Genomic DNA, 21,441 nt, shown 5'->3' with positions numbered 1-21,441 from the left:
TACTTACCAGATTTTTTTATAGCTAGTTTGGAGAATATTTCTAAACTTACTTGTCTGAGTGTCACCAATGTGGTAGGCTAACATTTATATTACATATGTCAAATTAAAGGTTTAATAAGTTAATTATATTAAGACTGTTTGACTACCTGATAAATATTCTGTCTAATTTGGCTACACTAAAAAAATTTTCACAAACTAAAAATTTTTTACTTTGTTTGGACGAGCCCCCAATGTAGGGTTTTTCCTAACTTTCTGTCGTAATTTGGTTATAAAATAAAAGGATAATTTAAAGGGATATTGAGACTCTAAGTCTCTAATTTAAAAGTATACTTTAGAAGGATAATTTAGGCTTCTGGCTGTCTAGTCTAGGGGTATGACTTCCTACAAAAGGCAAACGAATTAAATAGAATCATACATTTTATTGTTTATCAATATTACAAGTTTTAGTATTCGGGGAGTTGAGAAAATACCTAACTAATTTAATTTATTGAGACGGGTGTCGGGTGAGTGACATTCTCCCGGCGTGAATTTAACCTTCTCGTTCTAAAATTCAGTCCGTTCGTTTTGCTAGTCAAATTCCGAATGCCTGTCATTTTCAATTCCCCGCTTACTTCATAATATACCGGTAGAGCCTTTTCATCAATAACAGCTATCGTAAGAATCAAGGGAAAAGCTATACCGGTTTCATAGTTATGTCGCTTTAGAAATACAGATGTGTTGAGCTAGATTCTGTGTGAGTGGCGTTTGTTAACAGGAAGCTTGACTTATGTTCTATGAGAACGTTAGGTTTTGAATTTGCAGCATTGAAATGCATTTTGCAATACTGATAATTTTCGGTTAAATGTTAAAATATAATTTTGTTAGTTAAAAACATGGTACATGTTACATAGCCTTGTGCTGAAGTTTTGCAAGTTTTTAATCTACACATTATTGAAAAATATTTGTATAATTATTTACAAAGTATGTCTTCAGCTTAATTTTTATCTTGGAGCTGTAATCTTCTTATGTTGTGATTTCGAAATATTCTTCGTTTTCAAATAACCGAGTTGTTTTTCAAACTAGCCACACGCGGCGCTGTTTTGCTAAAGAATTGCACCATTGCGTCATTTGCTACTTAGTAACTTGATACCTTGAATGGAAATTTCAATACTACGCTCAGGAAAGTTTTTGTTTCGGTTTTAGAAATGTGTCATTATGGATCATGCCTTTGAAAAACTACCCATTAGATCAACAACTGCTGTTTGCTTCTGCCAGAGGTGATCTGCATGAAGTTTTAAAGCTTCTAAAAGATGGAGCTACCGTTGCCATAAACAAGGTAATCAATGCAAAGTTTAATTGCTCATGACTTTGGAGATCTTTTGGTCTTCCGCCGCCATCCTTGTGCAAATTATTTGTGTTGATTGTGTTTTGCATGCTTTTGTTTTTTTACCAACAAAACAAATAAACTGAACAGCAAGTGGTCTTGTGAACAGTAGAGAGCAAAACGTACAGGTTGTTTGTTTAAATGTTAGTTTTTAGAGGTAAACGGGATAGGGGATACGGTGTTTATGAAGACACTTAGTATTTCAGCTATTCTTGATGCATTTTAATGAAATTACAAAAAAACAAACTGTTGTTTATCATTCCTCCAATAATAGGCTACTCAATTGTCATAAAAATGTTTGTGTTTTATAGATTTCAATCAAATATTTAGGAATAATAATTTATGACATGTTATTTGATGATGGAAATTGAATTGAAAACATTGTACTACTGCTTAAGAAATATGCTTAGAGCACTGCAAGACTTTACAGAACTTCCTTGCCTGTTAAAAATAGTTTGTTTTCTGACTATAAACTGTGGTGCATAGCCTGTATATTTTGTTTAACTTTAATTTAATTTTGTTGCATTCAATAGTTGTTAGACTACAGGATTTTGTCTCATCTGCATTAATCATCTGGCATTATCATAATGTTATTTGACTTTTATATACTTCTTTGTAGAAATCTATTTATGTTAGTATGTGGAATGTTGTTGCTCTTCTATCAACATTACATTTTCCGTTATAGACTCTTTTTTATTAATCTTCAGTTTTATAGCATGACGGAGCTGAGAAAACTATATATATATTTCTTGTCTGTGTTTTTGTTATCACAGTGTATATATAGATCATTTTGTTTTTAAAATGTATTTTGAGACAACTATTGACCTCAGTTATAAAAAGCAATGTAATTTTTGTCTTTATTGTTGTTTTAAGATTTTATGATATTTCATGCGTTTAGTTTTCTTGGCTTTAGGTTGATTTCCTCAAACAATACTGAGCATCGAAATGAGGCTGCTGATAAAACTGTTTGCATTTTTCTCAATTTTAAAAATATAAAGTTTTTATTTGTGCAGTCATTGTCCATTCATATACTTTTGTGAAATTTTGTTAATTTTATTGGTAGGCTCAGAGGGTAGGCTTTTGATGAAGTGAAAAAAAAAAAAACACATTTTTAAAAATTGGTATCCCGGTAGTGGTTGTGTTTGATTTGTTTAAGAGTTAAGTTTATCATTTTAGTGTTTTTACACATATGCCGGTTTTTTCCCGTTTCTATATTTACTCCATTGTCACATGATTTCTCAGTTGTGCTCTAACATAATATAATAAATTAACATTTGTAGCTTTCATATGATGTAGAATTTTTATTTGAGAAAAATGTGTTGTCTCTTTGCTGTTCTTGATCAGCAAGAATAAGCTTTAGAGTTACAATTTATTGACTGTTTTTTTTTACAGCATGGTCGAACAGCATTGCACATTGCTTCCCATCGTGGTTTCCTTGACATTGTTCGTTCATTGCTGCAGGCAGGATGTGATCCAGACATTCAAGATGATGTATGATTTTTCAAGTTTTTACTTGAATTGAATGCCACCTATTGTTTACTGTATGACAAACACGATATGACCATTTCAAATTTGTCAGAATCTTTACCATTTTTCAAGTTAGCCTACTTGACAAATTTCACATTTTATTGACATAGAAAAAATGTTTCTTAGCTACCTATGTTTTGTTGATAACTATGGCTTGCAGAAAGCCAAGCATGGTTGCAATACCTGTTGCCGGTTGCTGCTGAGCGTACTAGCTTAAAAACAACATATGTTCAGTTGGCTTAGTAATTTTTAAGCTAAAATTGTTTAGTAGTAAATTTTCTTTGCCAACTCTGTTGAGTGCATAAACTGCACAGAAATTCACTTTGTTCATTGGTAGCACTCATGGGTGTAATGAGGTTGTTTCTAGGTCTGATTTTTATGTACAAAAATCTAAGTACCTGATAAAATCCCTTACCTGATCACTTTTTGTATTATATTATTCAACATTTTCATTTTCTGCACCTCCCACAGAACGGAGACACTGCATTGCATCGGGCTGTCACTAAAGGACATGAAAAAATCGTTAAAAGATTACTGGATGAATCATGCTCTGTTGATCAGCAGAATCAGGTGAGTTTCTACTATTTTATACTGTATACTTCAAAATCAATCAAAGGTGGTTCCATTCCCTAAAATTTATGCAGAAACGTCACACCATCAACCTTGGTGACTGGGGTTATGTCAACGGCTTCATTCCTCTACAGTGCACAACTGCACATCAACAGCAGACCCAGATATGCTATATTTAAGCTTCTAAAGATGTTTTCTTAGCCCGAAGATACAGATTTCTACCCTCAATGAAAACAAAGTTGCAACTATTAGTACTTCCTTTCCACCCTGTACAAGTGGAAAGGCTCCTTCATCGACCTGCGAATGCAGCGGTGGGGAACAAACCAGTTGCTGACCATGTCATTCTTGAATGCCCCATTTACAAGGCACCAACTGGAATGCATGGTATAGCAGCACTGCACGAAGCTCCACTCACCTGCCCTTCCATCACCTGCCCTAAAATTTGAACAATCCTGTCTTATACGAAAGAAGATGAACTCTTATATACTTGAAACATGTAGTTTGGTTGCACATCCATGTGATCTAACACCAAAACTATTGTAGCCTTCAATCTTCATCAACAATTGATAATTTTGTTTTGTATTAAGTTCTACTGACACACGTTGAACTGCATCCCCTCTATCTAAAGCCATTCACACTGATTTATTAGCCTCATTTTTTAAATATTTTTTATGTATATTGGCCAGCTTGGAGACACTGCCTTACACGAAGCTTCTAGATGCGGATATAGCAACGTTGTGAAGACACTTGTAACAGCAAATGCTAACGTACAATGCAAAAACAAGGTTCGTAGTCAGTTGTTAGTTTGTATCGTTACAATTTACAAATAAGTTTGTTCATTTTTTCTAAGGTTTCTATTAGTATATATTAGTTTAGAATACGAAATCGTCAATTCATGTTTGTTTCATGCATAAGCACTTGCATAGTTATTGGAGTTCGTCATTTGATGATACAATATATTGCAGATAGGCAAAGCTGAAAACTTGAAAAAATATTCAAAATCGTATGTCAGTCGTGCTACAAGGTTTTTTTGCAACCTACAGCACTGTAGACAAATGTGTTTGTTTTACTTCTTATTTGTTTCTGTTTATTCATAGTCATTTTTAGCATAGAAACGGTTTAAAAGCTTTTTCTTTTTAAAGTTGCTGTTTTTCCCAGCCAAAAAACTTGCTATTTTTACATTGCTGGACGTTAAAATTCTGAACAAAAAACAGGGACGTTTGTAGCAGTATATACTTAGACTGTTTCTCAGCCTGCAAAGTTGCTATTTTTACGTCGCTAGATATTGATATCATGCAAACAGCGACAATTGTAGCATTACTTAGACTGTAAGCTACTTGTACTAGTCAAAGTTGCTTAAGTATTTGTTTGTTTATGTTGAGAATACGGTTGGTTTTTAAAAATGCTTTGATTTTCTTTTACTTATTTTCATTGTTTGTCTTACAGTTTCGACAACGCTTTGTTCTGGTGTTTAGAAGTCAACATGATCTTTTGTATTTTTTAGATGATCTTTTGCTTTAATCCGAGAAACCTTTTCTGAATCGTTGTAGAATTTCATTTAGTTTGAACTTGTGTTACATCATTTGATCTTGCATGTAGGTTCTATGTTTCAGTTTAAAATAACTCGTTATTAGGATGCTCATGTGGCTTGAAGTGGATGTTTATGGTCATAAAATTCTACACTTCATCATGCGTATCTAAACTACCGCTGCTACATGTGTTTAAACACCGGTATTCATGTAATATGAGTACTTTGTACCCGCACCTTTATACATTCCGAAGAACAAAAATCAGCTTTGAACATTATGTGATGATGCAAGACTGTAGACGATTTGCTTGCTACTGAGCATGTCAGCCATCGAATCAACCCCTTTACATTGATTCAACGTCTGCAGACATCAATAAAGACTGATTTACTGGTTGGAGTGTCGCTATGGGTCAGGCGAAATGTTCACCATAGTTAAAAAAATGACAAATTAACAAGCATGCGTGTGTTACTTGTTTCACAAAACCACAACGAGTCGAGCCAGGTTTTGCTAATAATGTGGATGAGAACCCAAAACCTTCTAGTTTAATCTTGTGTCGGCATTCAGGACGTGAGCTAGTAAAACTATCGTTACAGCCAACTAAATCTCTCACCATAAAATGTACTTCAACGCCAAATTGCATAATTGCTGCTTGTAAAAATTTTCTTCTTCGATTAAATCTGTTTATGTGAAATTGCTAGGCTTTTTGCAAACGGAAATTGAGTACCGCTACGTAAATAGTTAATTTCTGTTTTGTTCAACGCTAGTTGTATTCAATGTGACCAAGTTTTTTTTTTTTTTTTTTAATTTTGCATTTTTTTTTAGAACTTGGATGTTCCTCTACACATGGCATGCGCAAACGGCCATGCCACATCGGTGCAACAGTTGCTTCGCAGTTCGTCCTGTGTTTCACCTGTCAACAAGCAAACAGACACCCCCCTCCATCTTGCTGTCAGATTCGGTCATTCCACCTGCACGAGATTGCTGGTCGGTGCCAATTGCAATGTCAACGCGCAAAATGATGTACGTATAACTTTGTGATGATTGCAAACGTCGTAACTTTTTGCAACATCTACGTTTTTGTGCTGATAGACCTTACGTTAAATTTCTTCTTGCTTATGAGGCAGCATTTCAGGCAACATCTCCCCACTGCTGCAACCAGTGTACTCTCAGTGTTAGGGTCTATGCGATCTACAGTACATGTCCTGTGGGTTGAACAACTGTACAAGAATGTACTGTGTAGATTCCATAAGGACTTAGGTGATCGCCCCAATTCCCCCCCTTAAACACAGAAAAGTAAGATTATTCACGGTGTATTTGCAAGGTCAGATTAATGCAGATCTACTGTACACATCATTTTGTTTTGTTAAATTCGCCTCGCCCCCAAAGGCTACTTGCAGGATTCTGCCCCTGAATCCAGGTTTATACAATTATGGCAGTGACTACAGCTATGTATGCGATTGCGTTCTTTGAACAATTTTTGTTTCGCTTTCGTGACATTCTTGTTTTTTCGCTCCATTTTGCTTGGAAGTAATCCTTGCAAGGTAATAGCAATATTGCTTTGGTGTGGGCAAGCGAACATAACATGTCGTTGACTTCATGTTGTGTACAATGTTGAGACGTCAAATGAAACGACGTTGTGTTTTTTAAGACATCTTTGCCGACATACGTAGATTTCGCGTAGCCAATGATCGCATTAACGTAAACTTAGCTGGGTTTTTTTCCCAAAATCTAACTCACGAAAACATCTTGTCAATCGAGATGCTTACAAGTGTTTTAATTGAAAATTCCAAATCCGCTCCGCTTTGGCAGATGTTACATGTCATCTTAAACAAACGATGTCATGTTGCGTTAATTCAATGTTTATTTATGTTTAATACCCAAAAATGCTGAAACTTTGCCAGCCAAGCCACTGAATTTTGTGCAATGCTTGCAAAGAGAAAGTTGTCTAATCCCCGCAAAGCAGCAAGCTGACTGGAAAAATAATGAAAACAAAGAAACATTTTCAAAAAAAGTAAAATGGCACGTCAAGAACAGTGAACAACCAGCCAGCGAAATCCGTCATTTTACATTGATTCAACGTCTGCTGCGGGTTTTATCGTCTGGGCAATAATCCTGTGAACAAAATAATTTACATTTAACATCTGACGTGAAATATGAAATGTCCGATCATGCGAGCCGACGTACCGCATTAAGAGAAATCTAAACTTCACTTTTGTCATGTCAATGTCATGGTTGGGATTAAAGTAATCTTCGTTGGTAAACTTTTTCATATTGTTAGCAGTATAGCTAATCTAGACTACAGTTAAAAACACCATTACAGTAATGAACTGATAAGTTACTGGGAATTCACATGGAATTGATTTTAACAGGCAGGTATGGGTCGAATTTTAACTTAAAATGATATTTTGAAAGGAAGATTTTGATAGTATCTGGCAGCTCTTGAACAAAGCATCCTGCTCTTAGCCGTGAATTTGGTGTTGCATATTTCCAGAAATTCCTGAAATTCTTCGTCAAAATATGTGCAGTGGAAATGTTGAGCTGATTGATTTGATCTCGCTACTTTAGATGATGTTGCCTAATATTGAGTTTCAGCGGCTTGCAGAAGCTTGACCTTCGTCAAACATTGTGTTTTGTGGTAGTGGTTTTCAAATACAGAACTCTAAGCTAGTCTCACCAGCATACCGTTTTGGGATGGGAAACCAGCTGTGTTGTCGAATATCACCAGCCAGTATGATAGAATTATTTGAACTACTTCTTTGCGGTTAGCCGTAGCAAGATTATTTGAAGTCATAGGCAGTATAAGCACTGAGTAAATTAATGGCAAGCAAATTAATGGCAAGCTTCACCAAATCGTGTAAGACGCTTGTAATTTTTGAACTATTATAGTTTTTTTATATAGCTGACACAGAAGATAAGATATAGTTTTTGCAAGCATTCCGTTTATAGTTACTTTAAAATCAAAGTTTTCATTTCTACTTTTATTTTGTTCTCTTGCTAGTTGAAATTTCAATCGATTAATTTGTGATGATTAATTATTTTTCAGTTTGGAAACACTGCCCTACACATTGCCACAATCACAAGACGAAGAAAGCTGGTGCGGATTTTGTTGGACGCCAATGCAAACACTCAGCTCTTGAACCGCGATAGACAATCTCCTATCGATTTGGCCAAAGAAATGGAAAATGGTAACAATTTTTGCTTTTACATAACTTTGCTTTATAAGGTAATTTCAATGCAAACTGCAGTGCAGCTGGATCTCTGCAGCATAGAACTCAACTAGGCATTTATTTCCAGCAGCTAGGTTGTTACATTGGCAACAGTCTTGTTCTGTGATAGCAAAACGCCAATTTTCTTATAATTATTTGGATGAAAGGCTTAATTCGAATGTATCGAAGTGCTCTATTTTCACCGGTTTTCTTTATTGCTGCTTCATTGCTTCATTTTGTTGTCGTGTTGTACAAAAAGAGATGCAACAAGATTTGTTAATTGTTTTTGCAATGCTGTTTTTTAAGGAAAAGAAAAAGCAAAACTAAAAAGCAGAACATAGTTGCATTTTTGTCAACAACCTGTATGAAATATGTTGAAGTTGAGTTTCCTACTTTTGCAGCTTAGCAACATTATAACATTTTTGACATCTACGTTTGCAAGTTTACATTCACATTGTACGCAATGTCAGAAATGAGCAAATGTCTGTGACAGAAATTAACACAAAGCATGAAAAATGAGTTCGGCTGGTGACTTAGACAAACACTGGGTCAGCATTTCTTGTTATCTGTCATCTAAGCTGTCCTCCTCCCGATTTACAAAACATTTGAAGTGATAGAAAACAGTATAAAAAACAGACTAAAAATTTTTTTTCACCGCTAGATGATTTCTTAACAAAATATCAAAGAGCACATGTTCGGTCTCAACTATTACAGACGTGAAAATTTTCAGACTTTTATATAATTTTTCTACGTGTCTTTATTTCTAAACTAATTTTCCCAGGATCTGAATTAGAAAAAAAAAGTTAAAACCCTTTGAAGGTTTTGGGATCGGGTTTTCTATGGCTGCTTGCACTATATAGATGTTTTTAGATCTAATCAAGCATTCAACTTAATCACAAAGTTTTGTTAAACATAAAAGCTTTTGATTATTATTGCTTTGCTCCAGGAGAACTAGTTGTGATGTTGATATCCGGAGCCAGACCACCATCACGAAGAAGAAGCAGGACATCTCTGAGGTTTCTTCCATCCAAGCACCGCAGTAGATCCGATCCGAGACATACGGCTAGAAACAAGGTGGTTTTAATGCTTCTCTGCGAAATCTTTATTTTTTTTTAACTCTGCGTGATGACTTTTGGCAAAAATTTTGTTCGACCATGTGAGAAAAAATTGTTTTATTTTTAATTGTTATAATACTTTTAAACATATTGCCAAGATACAGTTGAAAGAATTTTTGTGTGCCTGGACATTTTTCAAAAAGATTTTAACTAGTCTGAGTCACCTAGAAGTTGCCCAGAGTCCTGAAGCAATTTGAAAATGAGTTTCTCACCGTTCATCCGCTTACCACCGACTGTCCATGCTACTACTGGCTGATGCCTTTCTCAGTTTCTTCCGCTTTATTGGAAACTTGTGATTGTCGATTTGCAAACGTATCTTCAGCTCCACTTTCTCTTCCATGCAATCGACCATACTACTCTTTTTATTCTTGCTATTTGGCTGATAATTTTTCTCTTCACATCTTTTACTGATTTAATTGTCGCAGCAACATCCCAACAATCAAGTGCGGTTTTGAATAACGAGGGTTTCGTTGATGCGTGTCTTTTCGTGTATCAGATCACTGGCATATCAGAAAAAACCTTATGGGTGACTTGGCAACGGTGCTAGTCTAATTAGTTAGGCTTTAGCTTGCATTGAAATTCTTTATTGCCACAGCCCTGTCACCAGCAATTGTCGATACGTTTGAATGGCATTAACTTTTATGGTTTTGTGTAAAGTGCATATATTTTAAATCACGAAAAATTAGCTATATCTTGAATCACGAAAAATTAGCCAATGTGTTTATATCACCAGAAACTTCACCGCCACAATTAAACACGATTACTTCAAACCTTGTTCACTCCTCGATGTGGAAAATGTGATGTTTTGTACTTTCAATAAAACGATTAATTTTCTTGCAGAGTTCAAGCGAAGAATGCAATGCTCCTTTATCCCTAGAAAGGCAAGTACAAGCATTTGACATAAAGTGTAAAAATATAGTTATGGGTGTATGGGTTTACGATATTTCTGTATCGAGAACAATTAAAAAAAATACATATATGTATAATATACTGTACATACTGTATATACGGAATTTAAATTTTTAAGACTCGAATTTGAGAAAAATGTTGACATCTTCTGTTTCTAAATCATTTTAACTTGTTTTGAAACTGCTTCTTAAACAGATCACCGAGCAAATCGAAAGTTAGGAAGAAGCAACATAGACCAGTACCGGAATCACACAGGTAATCACCGCAGGGCACGTACATTGTTTTGTGTATTGACTTAGATTTGTGCTCATAAAAAGAAAGCTTCTGATTCGAACCCATATACGTTTGCAACTACTGTCTGAATCACTAGCCCAATGCTAGTCGTCAGTGTTGATAGTTGGAAATTTTTTATGGATTGTGAAATGAAGAAAAGTGAAGTGGTGGTATACGATTACCAAGATGTCTTACGATTACCAAAAGAACGATTTTTGAAAACTTTACTTTCTTCTGTCGGTTTTCTAATATTTATCCATTGCTAGAGGCTGTTGACCACAGCGACCCAAAGATCATTTCTCCCATAAATTGTTTTTTTAATTAGGCTTCAAATAGTGAGCTGCCACTTTTCATCACATATTTAGAATCTAAATGAAAACTTATTTTCTTAAACAGGAAATCTTTTGCAGCAATAAAAGATTTATTACATGTTTGGTAGCGGCATTTCTTTGAAACGTTTTTCTTGCACAACAGATACCACAAAAGAGCTCCAAGATCAATAAGCAATTCTCGGCAGGTCGCAGCTTCACGAATGACCCTTGAGGAACACCAAAGAAACTTAGTTGTTAATCCTTATGTTGTCCCACAGCTGTATGCTCTGCACAGGTACTAATAAGTGTGCAAGTGCTTTGATAATATTTGTTGGTAGATCAACGCACAAATTGTTGATTTTAGTTTACATCAGTCTCATAATTTCAAGCATCAAAGTAATTTCCTCCAACTTTTCAAACTAGATTGTCAGTTAAAATTTAGGAAGAGTTATAAATCTTCTTCGTCGTATGAGCTGTCTTCTTCCGGACTATATGTTTGGGCATGAGGTCATCAGTCACTCGACAGTCTCATCATCCAGGGCCTTCAGTCCAAGCGTTCCATGTGGTGGTTGATGGATTGGGCAGTCATGGACGACATGGTCTACTGTCTGGTTTGTGGCACCACACTCGCATCCCGGTGAGGGAGCCAGGCCCCATCTGCACATGTCTGAACGAAAGCGACCGACGCCGGTTCGTAGGCGGTTAAGCCGGACCCACGCAAGTCTTGCGAGGGACATTCCCGGAGTGTGGGGATCGACGTCGGGTAGGAAATCACGGAGTCGGGAGGTGTTGTTTTGCCACTCCGTGTTCCATGTGTAGTTCGTCCAGTGTGCCGCACTTATTCCAAGATCTTCCACGTTGTTCAGAAGCTGTCGTGCGGCGGGCGCAAATTGGCGTCTTGATTTCAGTCGCTGCTGTTTTCCATGTAGGCGCTGGAATGTACTGTGGAGGAGGTGGTCGGGGTCCAGTGCGCGACGAGCAAGGGAAATCATGGCTCCTTTACGGCGAAACTCAGCAGGTTGGATGCCTGCAAGGATGGGAAGGCATTCCGTTGGAGTGAGTCGCAGGCATCCAGTCACAGTGCGTAGTGCGTCGTTGATGGCGGTGTCAATGTCGCGGGTGTGAGAGCTGCGGCACCACACTGTTGCGCAGTACTCAGCGGTAGAATGGACGAGGGCCAAGGTAGCTGTGCGAAGGGTTTTCGCGTCAGCTCCCCAGCCGGAACCCGTCAGCCGCCTCAAAAGTGCAACGCGCGCAGATAGTTTTTTGCGCAGTGACTCCAGGTGTCGTCGGTACGTGAGTGACCTGTCCAGGGTTACGCCGAGGTAGGTGGGTTCGGCGCAGTATGGCAGGCGTTCGTCGTCGGTGGTAATGTTGATCTCACGTTTTGCTTCCTTGTTGTTTAGATGGAAGGCTGCCGACACTGTCTTTGCCTTGGTGAGCTGTAGCTTCCATTTCTAGAGATATGTTAATATAGTTGACATGTCCTGGCTTAGGTTCTTCTTCATTGACTGCCAATCTCCGGCTGGATGTAGGAGAGCCAGGTCGTCTGCGTAAGCATACTTCCTGGAGATGGTGTCAGGCAGGTCATAGATGTAAGTGTTAAAGAAGAGGGGGGCCAGGACAGAGCCCTGTGGGACGCCGTTTCTGAGTCGACGAAGTCTACTTCGTCAGCCGCTACCGGTGGAAAGGGTAAAGCTGCGGTTTTGCACAAGTTCCATAATCATATGGACCATATGCCTGCCAGGAAGGAGACGGAGTAGTTTGCAGGTAAGGCCGTTGTGCCATACAGTGTCGTAGGCAGCCATGAGATCGACAAACACGGCGCCAGCCTTCTTTTTTGCCGAGAAGCTATCCTCGATGTCTTGGGTCATCAGAGTGACCTGGTCTACGGTTGATCTTCCGTGGCGAAAGCCGGCTTGTTTCCGACGGAGCTGAGGGTCTGTTATCGGTTCGACACAGGCGTAGATAAGTCTTTCGATTATCTTGAAGGGGATACAGAGCAGAGAGATGGGACGGTAGCTCTTCGGATCCCCTGGGGGCTTCTTCGGCTTTGGGACTGCAACCACTAGGGCTCTTCTCCAGATTCCTGGGATGTGCAGGTGACGCAAGCAGCAGGAAAGGAAGTCTTTTAACCAGGACCTCATAGTGGGGGCAGCTTGGAGTATTAGTTCCGGGCATAGGTGGTCAAGGCCCGGGGATTTGCCTGGCTTTAGGTGCTAGAGGGCGGAGGCAAATTCCTCTGGGGTAAACTCACCAGCGATGTTGCCCTCGACAGGTGTTGGGACCTTCCAGAGGTCCGTCATTTCCTTGAGGACGGACTTGTCTGATTCACGGTTTCTCGTTCTGTGCACTTCATTTTTCACAAGTTGTGATGCGATGGCATTTGCTGAAATGGGGCATTGGCGACGAGAGGCACGTGATCTGCCACTGAGGATGTTGAGTGTACTCCATGCTGTGCGGCTGGAGTGCGTGAAGTCGATTGAGTCGATGGCTTCTGTCCAGCGCTCCTTCCTCTTTGAATCCAATCTTGCCAACAGGGCTGTTGCTGAGTTGGAGGTGGCGGTGCCCTGGGGGGAACGGAGGAAGTCGCGGTAGAGCCTGTCGCACTCTACATCCCAGCAAGGTATGTAGCTTTTTCGTCGACCTCGCGGGATGGAGTCTTTTGCCGCAGATATGATTGCATCACAGAAGTCCTGGTAGGCTTCATCCACTTTGATGGTGTGTGGGGATGGGAGGTACTGCGTAGCTTCGTTTGTGAGGAAGCTGTAGTATTCCCAATCGGCCTTTCTGAAGTTCCATCGCTTGACAGGCTTGCTCGGAGTAGGTGTGGCGAGCAAGGGGGACGTGATAAGCGAAGGTAGATGTTGAGACCTTAGGAACTTCTCTAACACACGTCTGTCCGGCTGGCGATCATTGGGCCATCACTTGCGAAAGCCAGGTCTGGGTTCGTGCCAGTGTTCCAACGACCGGAGAGGAAGCTCGCTGCGCTCTTAGGATCGTATAAGAGGGCAAGGTTGTTGTTGGTTGCCCAAGCGGCCAGACTTTCTCCGTCGTTGTTGATTGAGTTGGTAGCCCCAGTCAGTGTGGTGGTAGTTAAAGTCGCCAGCGTAGAGGCTGGGGTGGGGGAACACTGGGATGGCCGTTGATGTTATCCGCGACGGTGGGGGCTTGTAGACATTGACGATGTTGTAGCCTGCTACATCTATACAAAGCCACACGATCTCCGATTGAGCTTGGGATGGATCAACCAAGGACCAGCTCAGCTGGTCATAGACAAACGTGGCGAGGCCGTGTTTCCTTCTGCAGGTTGCGCCTGCGAGTGTGAAGTTGGTTAGTACCAACTTCACACTTCAGTACCAGCTTCACACAGTTATAAATCATGATATCTAACACAATTTATTTATTTATAACGCTTCAATCAGAAATAGCCATTTTGGAAAAAAAACTGTGTGACTGTTGAACTTAGTGATACTGTTTGAAATTCGGTTTGTGGGGTATCAATCTCGCTAATTTTGTTTTGCACGTTGCAACTTCGAAATTCCATTTGGGGTTCAATCACTTTAAGCAGAAAATATTTGAAAGCTGTTAACAAAATAACTTACTGGTGCCCCCTAAAGTGTATACGTTACAAGATTAGTCGTTTCAGGGATAAGAATGGCGAGATACACCAGTCAGCTGTCCTAGACCGCCTCCCTAACCCCACACCGCAAGTGGTTGACCAACTTCACCGCTCCATACAGAAAGCCAACCAGCAATGGAAACACTCGTTAGATGAGGTAGGCCTAATGTGCTTGCATGTTTGTGAGCTGACTTTGAAACTTGTGGCTGGTTTTGCGGGTTCGACTCCCAGCAATACCAATTGCGTTACCATTGCCTTGAATTCTCTTTCATGTACTACGTAGTAAGCACCATCAACACTTGCAAGATCACTTTTTATTGCCTGTTCGCTTATGGAAACTGGTCATTTTTTTCGCTACGATGGTTAGAAATAAAACCAACTGAACTGGTATGATAATATCTTTGTTTTACCTCATGTGTTTCCAGTTTTTTTTTTCACATCGTGATACATTTCAGGCAACTTTTTCGCTGGCGAAACGAATCGAGGAAATTGAACAAGGAACAGCGCATCAGATAAAATCGCTTGACCGACTCACATCTGAAAGAATGCAAGCCGAGCGTACGTTGTGCTTGCATAGGATCGATCAAAGAGCCACTTATGAAAGAGCCATGTCCGAAGGGAAAATCATGGACAAATTGCAAAGTTGGATGGAAAATAGAATGGGACAGAAACAAGTGAACTCCATGAATCAATCAGTGTCTATTGATGTCCCTGTTACAGAGCATTGCTTAGAAGGAAGACAAGATGATCATGGGTTTCTGATTCGCCCTAAAACTGCAGAAAACAAACCAGTTCTTCCGAGCAACTGCATCACTGAAAGTGAAGTGAGGAGCTTGGACTCGGGAGTCGGAGGAACACCAGCCAGTAAAATCCAAGATCCTTTGATGCTGAAACCTGACCATGGAGACTTTGGAGAAAGTCCTTGTAGTAGTCACACAGCTTATAACGTCGGCCAATCGCAACATCAGTTATCGTATCCGGTTAGAGGCTCAAGTGACAACAATAGACTTCGACCTATTCAAGCCGAACCTGTGACATCGGAAAATTTTTGGCACTCGACCCCATGTAATTCGCGTCAAGCCGGCGACCATTCTAATTTTCACCGGGCCTTTGATACGTTGCACAACCCGCTTGGAGGAGACAATGGTCAACAACACACAGCATCTTGTCGAAGTTTAACCAGCGGTCGCTACTATCCTTCGGCTCAAGAAGAGCTTTACGCGAGAGTGCTGGAAAGCAACTTAAGACACCAGCGGATGCAGCGCTCACCGTGGATCGAGGAGGAACAAGATGATATTGAATTCATAGAAGAACTACAGAACTTATCTCTAGCCACATCTCATGCTGTATAGGTTGACATTTGTTTATTAACAAATTGTTTTAATTTTTGTTGTTTGAAACAAGTTGTGAGTTCGCCTTTCATTTTTAGGTACAAAGTCGAACAGAAGCATGAACCCGTAAATCTGTTTACTCAAAATAAGCGCCTAAATTTTATTTTTTAAATGATTCAAATTGCCAAAGACAGCCTGACTTACACAATCTTACATTGTTGCCTATAATGGTCAGTGCACTGCACAGTGGTCAGCGGTTTCCGCCCTGAATTTTACGATTTGGTGAATAAAACAGTTTATCTTAATTTTATTCCTTGTTTTGAAAAGGTTTTATTAGAGCATTACTATTTTATGTGATTTTGACTAATGAGGTGTAACTTATGTGTTGTACGTCACGCTGGAAAGCCGCAAGTAGCCTACATCCTTGTATCATTATGGACTTAAAGTTTCTTTCGTGACAATTTGTGTACTTCATGTAAAACAGAATCAATTAAAAGAGAACGGACCTTTTTATTTCGGGATTGCATTATCGTTTGGTAATTGCTGGTGGTGTTGCTTTTGTTTCAAAACTCTAAAGAAGATCGCATAACACTTTTTTCAGCACGTGATGCCAATAGTAGATTTTGCGATTTTGTTTTGTTATTTTTGTAAAACTCGGCGGCCCTTGCTTATTTAACTTACTACAAACATAAACTTTGACTTGTTCAAAAAACTTTAATCTTCCAATTTCTGAAAATTGAATACATAACTTCCCGGACGATACAAAACCCAATAAGGTGACTCAATACGTCACGTAGCTGCTGTTGACTTGTACAAAAATATTCAAAAACACTGAGTGAATTAAATTCTCTGTTTTGTTTGGTCTCTGTATGTAGAGAAGCCCATTTAACAAATGGCATCAATTAACCGGTGTATTATACGATGCATTATTTGCAGCATGGGTCAATGTTTTTCAACTTTCAAGCTGCAGAAATCTCGTCATAAACTTTTTATGCCAACTTCTGCTGCGGCTACTCTTCTAATGCGCTAAAGAAAAGTGTTTGGTTTATTAAAATACATTTATTTCCAAGCCCTGCTGTCGATTGTGTCATCACTTTAGTGCGTGACTTGCACTTGCTTCACAAACTTGTCGATTTGGCTAATAGCTCCCAAAGCACAAAAGATGTAGCTTCATCTTGGATTGTCATTGCTGACTAGACTTTTATTTCATGCGTCATCACAGAAGTGTGATCCGATGGGAATGAAATTACACGACTGCAATTAAGAGGTATTGGTAAATTCCAACACCTACGGAATGAATGTTGAATGCTGCAGTCATTCATATTTCTTATTTTTATTAGGACTATTACAGTGGCATAGCCAAAGTGTAGTTGGGAATTGCATCTCCCACAACTATATGACACTCGTGTTGCGTTGCAATAATTGAATTAATATTATATTATCATTTACATTTTACACACTTAAAAAACTAGCAGTTGAGACCTGCCACCCCATTCATTTGGCAACACTGCTTGGTTTTGCGTTGATTCTATGTCAAAGTGACGCAATTACCATCAAAGTGCCTTACTTTCGTGCGTTAGTGTTGGATTTGTTATATTGTTATTATTGTTATGAATTATTTTGCTTTAAAATATCACAACCATGTTCTCTTTGTCAACACTGCTATATTTTGTGCATGCTGCTTTAACTGTTTGTTTAATTAAAGAATGAAAGCTATAGAAATTCGTATATAGCCGTCAAGTTGGTTGTCGTCTATCGCACATGATACAATTCCATTTGTTTGTGAAGCGTTAAAATTGCGCTGTGTCTCATCAATTGAATGTTCAAGAGGTGTTCTTTAGGTGACATGAATACACCAGCCTTTACATGTTGTCATCTGGATGTTGTATGTCAGCTTGATCATTCGAACTCTCCAAAGAGAATGGCTACTGTTCATTTTCAGCTTTTAGGGACTTTGTGTGACGTAAACACGAAATGAGATGATGGACATTACTTGACGTGTGTTTTACGTTAAACAACATCATATGATGGTAATCAAGTTGTAAAAGGTCAATATGCCGAGCAATTGAAATTGTACCTCGGCGATAACTCAGGAAGTGAATTTGATATATTTCTAAAGAAAACACAAACAAGCTTTTAACTTGTAAACCTGTAGGCTCACGGCCATTTTCACGCTCCAATTGGTTTAGCTTGCCTTCTCTGATCATACAAATATCATGATGGAAGCAAAAAAGCTATTAACTGTGATCTGATGGTGTTTCGCGATTGTTATTTTACATTCAAGTTTGGCTTCAGTCACATTCTGTTCATCGAAGAATTGCTATATCGAAAGTAATTTGTGAAGAAAAATGATAGCAACAAAATGGAAAAACTTTCAAACTTGCTGCTTTTTTAAACAAGGTTTTGAGATTCCAAAACAAAACTTCGTTACTAAACTTTTCATCAAACTATCTTGTGATTCAACTGATGATCCAATAGGATGCGCAGTGTGACAAAACATTTGAAATAAAAATCAACTTATTAGTAGGCTTAGGCTATATACAGCTTTCGCCACACAAGTGTGGCTTCAGTATAGTCTGCAACAAATAATAAGGAAAGCTCTATATATAAATAAATTGATTTTTCTGATTTGGTGTGATATTGTTTACTTTATTTCAAAGATTTTAAGAGTACGATCTAATATTTGTATTGATGATCGCCTACAATCCCAGAATAGCTAGATTCAAGTTTGTTTGAGATATTTCTGGAAAGTTTTTTTTTTATCAATTTATCGTTTTAGCCAACACATTTTTGCAACCTTAGTTGATCACCCAGTTGCTACAGTTTGTAGAAATCCAGAGTAATTTACTGTGAGGTCAAGCAGTCAATTGTACGGTATTGAATTGCCTGAAATTAAACACTTTGAAACATAAGACAAACAGGCCAACTGGAACAATGGAAGCAAACTATAATGTAAATATCGCTGTTGATATTGCACAGAACTCAAATTTTGCAATATCTTATTTGTGTGATAGCTATCAGTTATTAGCAAATTGTTATTTAATGAACAATCATGTCGAAGAAGCTTTGCATTATCTACAACTGCTACTTAAACTGAGAATAGAACATGTTCCAAGTGACTAACAAGACAATGATGAATCAAAAAAATACAAAGCAGTAAAAGCACTAATAACTTTTTGTCGTGAATTGTGTTAGTTGTCGATCTTTTGCACAGTGATGGCATTGCTTTTGCAGCTTCTTCGGCTGATGTTTTGTGCTTTTTATTTACTTGACTTGTGTTGTTTGCTCGAGTAAGGAAATCTTAAAGTTGAAAGGGCAAAATTGCTCACACCCAGGGCCGTTGGGCCTAGAGAATGATTTGAGCCCGGTACCAATGAGATCCTCGGGCCCAAAATCAAGACACAGAAAACTGCATTTTTTAACAAAAATACGCGATGATTTCTTCAAGCTCCCGGGCCTGTGGAAAGATCGCAGGCCCCTAAAGTTGTCTTGGGTCCAACAGTACCCCGTGGACCCTCCTATCAACACTAGTGGCCACTTCTAAACAAACGAATTATATTCAAAGGATACACGATAGTTTCTTCAGGGTCTCGGGCCCCTTAGAAAGATCACAGGTCCTTAAAATCATTCCGGGATCTGTTCCAAGAGTACCTCTTGGACCCCCCTGTCAACGTTACTGCTCACACATCAATCACTTGATGATTACTAGCACTGTTCAAAGCGAGAATATTTAAAAACATTTTGGAGAAAAAAATTTTGCCTTGATTTCGCTTGGGAGTAAAAAATTGCACTTCAAAATTCAAGTAACTTTGTTTTCTTTGTGTGGTCGAAACGAAACAAACAAGTCTAGCCTATCGAGTTTGCACATATTTTTTCATGGTACCAAAATTAATATATTCAAGAATTTATACAGAGTATTAAGCTCTCATATCAGTGCACTACCGTCACCGACTGTACGGCGCATGATCACAAGAACAATAACTACTGTAATTACGCTCTAAACCTAAAGAAACGTCAAACACATCACAGAAAAATAATTGATCAGGCTACAGATATTATTCATGGTGTCAGCGTTTAACCTAGCTAAGTTTACATGGTAAATAGATTCTTGAAGCAATTTTATATCTTCGTAAAGAGTTCCAGTTTTTATTTTTGCTAAATCATTCACTCTGGTAGACCCATCCTCCATCTGCTAAAAGTAACAAAACTCTAGCATTTTTACGATATAAATCAACGCAGAAGTGATGCAAGCCTATAGTATCAGCCTAGGCGACTGCACAAAGCAGTCTAACGTTATCAATCTACAACACAATGAAAGAATCGAATATTCTATGTTTGTTCACACTGGTACAACAATGCTAACTCTGTACCAAAGATATATAAAAAAGAAGTTAAAAAAACAATAGCCTCCGTTTGTGCCCCAAATTGACAATGCGTCACACTTCAAACTGAATTTAGCTGCTAATTGTTGATTTAAGAAAACTTGTTTTTCAACTCCAGAAAAAACTTTTCATTATTGTATACATACGGTAAATTGTTCTTTGTGGTGCGTAAATTCAGTTCGATTTTATGAGGAACAGTAAGCAGCCAAACTGAGAATCACCATGGGAGGAAATTTTTGTAAAGAAATAAAACTTGCAAGAGAATTAAAGAATGTTTGTGATGAAAAAGGAAAAGAAGGGGACATAATTAAATCTGCTGATATAATTCATGAATTTGCAATTATTTACAAAGGGAAAAGTCCAGATAAAATCAGTTTGATTCAAAGTGCAGCTCTCTTCAACGCTGCCATAACAAGACAATCATCGAATGATGAATTTAAGAACGATCTTAAACAACTTTGCTCTCATGTGCTTGAAGTAGCAGGAGCTGAAAATACAAAAACAGATTTAATCAAAACATCACGAGATGTTGGTTTGAAAGTGAAAGAAATGAGAGAAAGCACCAACAAAAGTTTGAAACAATTTGATGCTCATTCTAAAAATTTAAGGAAATCTGTGAATGACATGAAAGAACAACAAATAGAATTCGTTCAAAATATTCAAAGCAGAATAACCGAAGATTATACAAAATTAATGGATTATGTTTCTAAACGATGCATTGAAATAATGGGAAAGCCCCCATGTCGATACTCTGTTGTTGGAATGGGATCAATTGCTCGAAAAGAAATCACTCCTTGCTCTGACTTCGAGCATGTGGTTGTTTTAGAGGAAGGAGTGCAACACAAAAGACAATTATGAAGCAATGTTAGAGTTCTTTCGATGGTTCAGTGTTATTTTCCAAATTATTATCATCAACTTAAAAGAAACGATTCTTCCAAGCGTTGCCATTCCTTGGCTGAATGACTTCAGTATTCCTGATGGAGACTGGTTCTTTGATGCTCATACAGCACGTGGCATTTCGTTTGACGGAATGATGCCACAAGCTTGCAAGTTTCCACTTGGCAGAACACAAGGAACTGAAAATAAACCTTGGACCACAGAGTTAATTAAACCGATCAGTGAAATGGTGAAGTATCTTGAAACTGATGAAGACATGAAGAATGGTTACCATCTGGCTGATATTTTAACAAAAACATGTTTGGTATCTGGACACATAGATGTGTACAATCGATTTCAAGAAAAAGTTTCACAAATTGTGTTAAAAAGTCAACCGTCGGAATTTCAACAAGTAATGAAGCAACTA

General features: G+C 38.4%; 1 protein-coding gene across 1 annotated transcript; it reads left to right on the top strand.

Moving 5' to 3' along the window:
* The first annotated feature begins 1,201 nt into the window (after positions 1-1,201).
* On the top strand, positions 1,202-17,627 carry LOC145784744 (uncharacterized). Its single transcript, XM_082596596.1, has 12 exons — positions 1,202-1,315; positions 2,756-2,854; positions 3,362-3,460; positions 4,147-4,245; positions 5,812-6,009; positions 8,033-8,174; positions 9,142-9,269; positions 10,151-10,191; positions 10,415-10,474; positions 10,967-11,098; positions 14,453-14,582; positions 14,881-17,627. The coding sequence occupies exons 1-12, from the start codon at positions 1,202-1,204 to the stop codon at positions 15,775-15,777; spliced, it is 2,139 nt and encodes a 712-aa protein (XP_082452722.1). The 3' UTR covers positions 15,778-17,627.
* The last annotated feature ends 3,814 nt before the right edge of the window (positions 17,628-21,441 follow it).

The sequence above is a fragment of the Aplidium turbinatum genome, chromosome 15 (assembly GCF_918807975.1).
Source record: "Aplidium turbinatum chromosome 15, kaAplTurb1.1, whole genome shotgun sequence".
Classification (NCBI taxonomy): Eukaryota; Metazoa; Chordata; class Ascidiacea; order Aplousobranchia; family Polyclinidae; genus Aplidium; species Aplidium turbinatum.
The sequence above is the reverse complement of the archived record's forward strand: the minus strand, read 5'-3'. Positions and strand labels throughout refer to the sequence as shown.